This window comes from Chinchilla lanigera, unplaced genomic scaffold (assembly GCF_000276665.1).
Source record: "Chinchilla lanigera isolate Chin_1 unplaced genomic scaffold, ChiLan1.0 scaffold00026, whole genome shotgun sequence".
Classification (NCBI taxonomy): Eukaryota; Metazoa; Chordata; class Mammalia; order Rodentia; family Chinchillidae; genus Chinchilla; species Chinchilla lanigera.
This window is the reverse complement of record NW_004955427.1, coordinates 3,008,187-3,014,179: the sequence shown is the minus strand read 5'-3', so window position 1 is coordinate 3,014,179 and position 5,993 is coordinate 3,008,187. Positions and strand designations below refer to the sequence as shown.

General features: G+C 38.3%; 1 protein-coding gene across 7 annotated transcripts in view; it reads left to right on the top strand.

Moving 5' to 3' along the window:
* The window catches only part of Senp7 (SUMO1/sentrin specific peptidase 7), a 166,774-nt gene that overhangs the window by 77,753 nt on the left and 83,028 nt on the right, over positions 1 to 5,993 (top strand). For all 7 annotated transcript variants that reach the window (XM_013515200.1, XM_013515203.1, XM_013515202.1 and 4 more), the window contains one exon: positions 4,190 to 4,384. In XM_013515200.1, coding sequence (XP_013370654.1) covers positions 4,190 to 4,384 — 195 coding nt within the window. The remainder of the gene's footprint in view (positions 1 to 4,189; positions 4,385 to 5,993) is intronic.

Here is a 5,993-nt window from a genome sequence, read left to right as displayed (position 1 = left end):
ACCAGGAACCGAACTCATGACCTTGCACTTGTCAGGCAGGCGCTCTGCCGCTGAGCTAAATCCCCAGCCCCTATATTTATATTTTTAGAAAACAATGGGACTAGTTTTTTTTAATACCACTGATGTTTTTGGAAGGAAGCTGTAGTATATCTAACTGTGGGTCTTAGCTTTATATGTATTAACCTGTTTTCCTGGGAGAAAATTTCTTGACATTTATAAATCTTGGTCATTAGGCAAGAAGAAGCTTCTTGAGACACAGATAGAAAACTTTTGAGAAAATCACTTTCCTTTGCTTTCATAAATTGGTACCAGAAATTTTGGAGAAATGAGGATATAGTACAACTATATTCCATTAAGAAGAGTTACTTCCTGGTATTTGGAATTTCTCTAAATGGTCTAAATATATTTTATTCTTTTTTAAAAAATTTATGTTTGAAGTTTTAAAAGAATTCCATATTCCAGATAGTCCGATGGTAAAATTTTGAACACTGTAATATTCCTGTTATATTAAGCGTTTCAAAAGCTAGTAAACATCTACATGATAATTCATTCACTTAAAAGTTTGCCTAGTAAAAGGAAAAGAGCAAATTTAGAGAATCTGTGACTCTTTAAGGAAGTTATTAAAAAGTAAATGTTTTCTTTCCCTACAGAGCTTAAGATGTTGATTTAGAAGGTGTATTTTGAATTATACATCTGAGACAAGAACAGATTTATGAGAACCTCTTACATTGCCACAAAATGCAGTTTTAGAAAGGTATTAATATAGAATTTCAGCAAAGTGAAACCAAGTATTTTTATTATATTGCAGTTTTATTAGCAAGTAAAATTTCATTACTTTGAAAAGTTGCTTTTGAAATGAAGTTGTATATTAGTAGCTCTTCCCAGTTTTTAAATGTTTTCTCCCATTAATGAAATTATTTATATGTCATAGTTACCTTTCTCCAGTAGGGAGGGAACACACTATTGGAGAGAATAACTATGTAGAGACCTGAGAAAATGGCCCTACTTTTCAGTTCAGCAAACTTGTTTTTATATCTAACTGCATTTTAGAACTTGTTTCTGCTTTGGAGTAGTATGTTTGTGATATTTGAAATATGATATCATGTTAGTAAATAAAGTAAAATAAATTCTTCTTTGTGTTACTTATTGGTACTATTTCATACTTAGGAAAGCAAGTAGAATGGACTGTGTGAAATGACAACTTTGATTCCTTCAGTCCTTCCAGATTGAGATAGTATGAGAGATTATTTTATTTTATTTTATTTTTTCTGGTACCGGGAATTGAACTCACGACCTTGCGCTTGCCAGGCAGGCGCTGTGCCGCTGAGCTAAATCCCCAGCCCCGAGAGATAAATTTTAAACTTGTATTTATTTCAGTTCCTTGTGAAGATTCAAAATTTTATTTATTTTTTATTTTTTTATTTTTTATTTTTTTTTGGTTTTTCTCCGGTACCGGGAACCAAACTCACGACCTTGCGCTTGCCAGGCAGGTGCTTTGCCGCTGAGCTAAATCCCCAGCCCCAAGATTCAGAATTTTAAAAGATGCTGGTTAGTCTTGAATATTGATGGCAGCACTAACTTACATAGTAGCACTCCCAAAGGCAGGTTGGTTAGGGCTGTGCATTTAGCAGTCACTGTATACATTTGTTCTCCGCGAGGTTGTTTCTCAGAGCTGTGGGCTTCTTCAGGTGCCCCCGCTGGGTGTGGGTGTGCTGTCCGTGGACGGTGCACGGCGTGGGGCTGTGGCTGTGAGTTGCTGCCCTCATAGCAATTCGCAGTTGTGCACATTTTCAAAGAGATGTCTTTTGATCAGGATTGCGGAGCATAGGGAGTCACGACCGATGAGCACTCTTTTCCCTCCCACTTTGCTTTGTCACTTTTCAAAATCTAGCAGCAAAATAGGGATGTACTAGAACGGGGTGGTCATTTACTGTACAGGAAAGAATTATTTCAGGAAGGTTCTCTTTTTTTGCTGATATTTGAACTAGTTTTTCAGTCAAATTATTCTTTTTAACATTTTGTACCAGACTAATTTGTGGATTGTCAACCCCTGTTAGAGAGACTTAGTTTAGAAACTCAGCATTTAGAACATTTAAGTTGTGCTAGGTAAGTATGCATTAGGAAGATGCTGAGTGGTACTTGACAGTCTTCGATGTGTCTGAGATGCCTCCAACTTTATCTTTACTTAAATACTACAGTGCTTTGATTTTTAAACTAATGAGCAAAATTTTAGAATTCATTAATGGTAGTGGATTATAGAAGTTATCAATTCCCAAATTGACTTATCAATGTAATATATCAGATTCTTTCATTTTTTAAAAGTAAATACACTGCATAGCAAGACCTGAGACCTTGTCTCAAAAAAAGCAAGTACATGATGGAGGGCGGGGAGGAGAAAGGGCATTAGAAATGCAGATGTGCAGCGTACACGTGCCGGCTCCCGCGGTGAATGTGAGCATGTGTGTTGTGCACATGTGCTCATAGAAGCTTTAAAATTCTGAAGAATAAGATTTTATTTACCCTGAAGTATTTTTTTAAATGGTCCCGACTTGAATAAAATTCTCCCTGAGAACCATAGTTGAGTTTCCGTTAGTGATTCATTTCATGGCAGTTCATGGTCTGAGGTCAAATCACAGGGACCCTGAGCTTCCTTGTTGCTGCTTCATTGCCCCCATTCTCACTTCAAATTTAGTGGTTTTTGTTTGTTTGTTTGTTTTGTTTTGTTTTTGAGACAGGATCTCGCTGTGTAGGCATAGCTGGCCTTGAACGTGGTTTGTGTCTCAGGTTGGCCTTGAACTTGAGGTTTTCTTACCTTACTTAGCCTCTGGGGTACTGGGATTGCGAGCATGCACCATAGTCCTTAGCTCTCAGATCTGGAATTTTTAGGAGAGTTCTGTCAGGCATCAGGTATACAAAGCAGACGATATTAAGTAGGATCCTTACAGTTTATATCATGCAGAAGGGAAGAAAAATATCTTCGTACACCTTCCTCACAAAGAGTACACTTTTTTCTCTTCATTGTTCTTCACAAGTTTTGAAGTTCAAGCAGTTGTTTTTAGATCATATGTACTATTTAACCATTGTAGCTTTTTAAATGGTGGTTATGTTAGAAGTGGATATTCCCAAGGATTTCTTGAAGTATCTGTAGGAAGGAGGCTAAGGCAGGAGGTTCTTGTGAGCCCAATAGTGTGAGGCCAATTTGGGCAACATAGTGAAACTGTATCTCTTCAAAAACACAGGGCTGTGGATGTAGCTGAATGGCAGAGCACTTCTGTAGTATGTACAAGGCCCTGCATTGTATTCCCAGGGCTACAAAAACAAAATAAGACAAAAAAGGTGTAGTAGTGAGCCAAAAAAGCCCCCCAACAGTGTGATTTGGGCCGGTCAATTCAGGGTCATAATTAGTCACTCTAACCTGCTGGGAATTAAACCCAGGCTTTGTGTATAGTAGTCTTAAGGGTATCGTTGTCCTGTGGCAGAGTCTGTCACTTGTTCTTTGTAGAAACCAGCTAATCGAGCAAAGAGTGCACTACCCTCTTCGAAGGAGGTTACGGCCTTGTGTATTACACGTGGTATAGACAGCACTGCTATAGAAAAGTTTGTAGTTTTAAAAACATGCTTTAATGTTTTAAATATTTAATTTATTGACTGTTTCCATGGTACTATTATAATATTAGCATATACATTGTCACCAGTATATGTGCTGTTTCGTGTATGAAACCTGCCATTTCCATAGGTACAATCTGGATAATGTGTTTCTTGTTGGATTTAGCATCTGTCATTTGTCAGTGATAAATATGTTATTACTTATCAAGGGCTTTCAGTTAAATGAGAAGAACAAAGATTTCTTGAATCGGTTTGTAGAAATTGGTGGTTTTAGTAAGGACTGGAAAAGAAAGACTTCTTGAGAAAAGTTGGTTAAAATTATAAGCACTTAAGAATAGCATCCGTTACTACAAAAACACAAAAACATAATGGAATGCTATAATTTGTGAGAAGTGAATTAGAAAAAACAGAAACAAAGAGATGGTGTTTATCCAAAATTTTGAGTGTTCATGTGTTGGTTTTTAGAGTGGAACAGTTATAATAACTTACTTGTGCTAAGATGTGTTTGAAAACTCAACTTCTTAGAATACTTCTGAAATTGAAAACTTCAGTATAGTACAGTGTTTGTTATTCTGTGTGACAGGATACCTAGAGTTATACTGACGAATGTCCTGGGAACGGAGTTAGGAAGAAAATACATAAAGACCCCGCCTGTGACTGAGGCCAGTGTGAGTGACACAGACAACTTGCAGTCAGAGCAACTTCCCTCAGCGTCCGATGGCAGCCTGGAACCTGGTCAGAATCTGAGTCCTCACAAGAGCTGCTTTATATCTGAAAGGTACGTTTAGTGGTGACTTCACTCAAAATAAGTATTTACCCTCATGAACCTTCCCGATCTTTCTCCACACTTGTGTTGACTGTGAAATGTGAGATACATGGTGCTCTGTAGCTGGTATGACGTTTCTCTCCTAGTGGCTGGAGTGGTTATTGGGACCAATTGTCCATGTCTGATAATGAATTTCAAAAGTACTGGTCAGTGTTTTTGCAAAATGAGTGCAGGTACCAAATGATAATGTAACTATGGTATTTAAGTTTCCCAGTTTTTTTTCTAAATTTTTCTTCTCTATAAGTGAAAATTTACCAGGCATGGTGGCACATAGCTTTTATCCCACTTACTTGGAGGTGAAGGCCAGAGAATTGCAGGTTTGAGGGTGGCTTGGGTAACTTAGTAAGGTCTTGTCTCAAAAAAAAGAAAAAGGTAGAGTGAGGTGGAATTGTAGGATGTAGCTTAGTGTTAGAAGGCTTGCTTAGTATGGTACAGTCCCCTGATTTCAACCTCCAGCACCAAAAAAAGGTCCCTCCCCAGTGGTATTATTCATTTACTAAATTTAATATATACTTAGAGATATTAAAAGTGCCTATGCATGTAACACATTATACTATAGGAGTTCATTTTTGTCTCTTCTAGATTACAAGCTCCTTAAATAAAGGTGGTGTATAACATCTTATTTGCATTAAATAACCAGGGGTTAGCTCAATAAGGACTGAACTTGTGTACTGGCTTACGTTACATTTAACCTTGAGCATCATTTTTCTGATTGTAAAAAGAGAAGTAATTTTGAATGCTCTTTCTGTCTCACTATATTGTTTTTTAAAAAAACACATCAGAATTTTTTATGCACATAAAATACTGATATAAGTGAAAATGCTATTATTGAAGATACTTTGTGTAGAAACAACTTACGATGGTGTGTTGACAGAATTCAAATGACATCAGTGTACATTCATGCTGCTTGGAAAAACAGCTCTATTGTAAGGATTCTGTGAAACTGTCAAAGTATAATTTGTACTTTTTACACTTTATGCTGATCTGGAGCTAAAGATTAATAATAATATTATGTTTAATTTATTCAGTTGGAACTTTAGTTCTCCTCAAGTTCTTCACAAATAGGTGTGAAATTTCTAGGTGGCTTTGATATACTCTCTGAAAATTCATTCTCTTGGTGACAGTTTTTTTTGGTCTTGCCTTTGGAATAAGCGTAAGTCTGGCAGCAGATTCCTAGATTTGAATCTTATATATTGCTAATACACTGGTTTGCCTTGGTAAATTACTTATCCTGTCTTTAAAGTAGTATAATAATGCATACAGAGACTCCCGACCTCGTCGTTCCCCGGAAGGACGGCTTCCGGCGCACAGGGAGCTACGGGTGGGGAGCGCCAGCCTTCTGGCTGGCTAGCTTCCTGCCTGCTGGCTCCTGGAGGGTGGGCCCCCAGCGCATGGGGAGCCTTGGGCGGGGAGCGCTGGTCTTCGGACCGGTGACTCACTCCCAGCCTCGTCGTTCCCCGGAAGGAGGGCTTCCAGCGCACAGGGAGCTGCAGGTGGGGAGCGCCAGCCTTCTGGCTGGCTAGCTTCCTGCCTGCTGGCTCCCGGAGGGTGGGCCATGCGG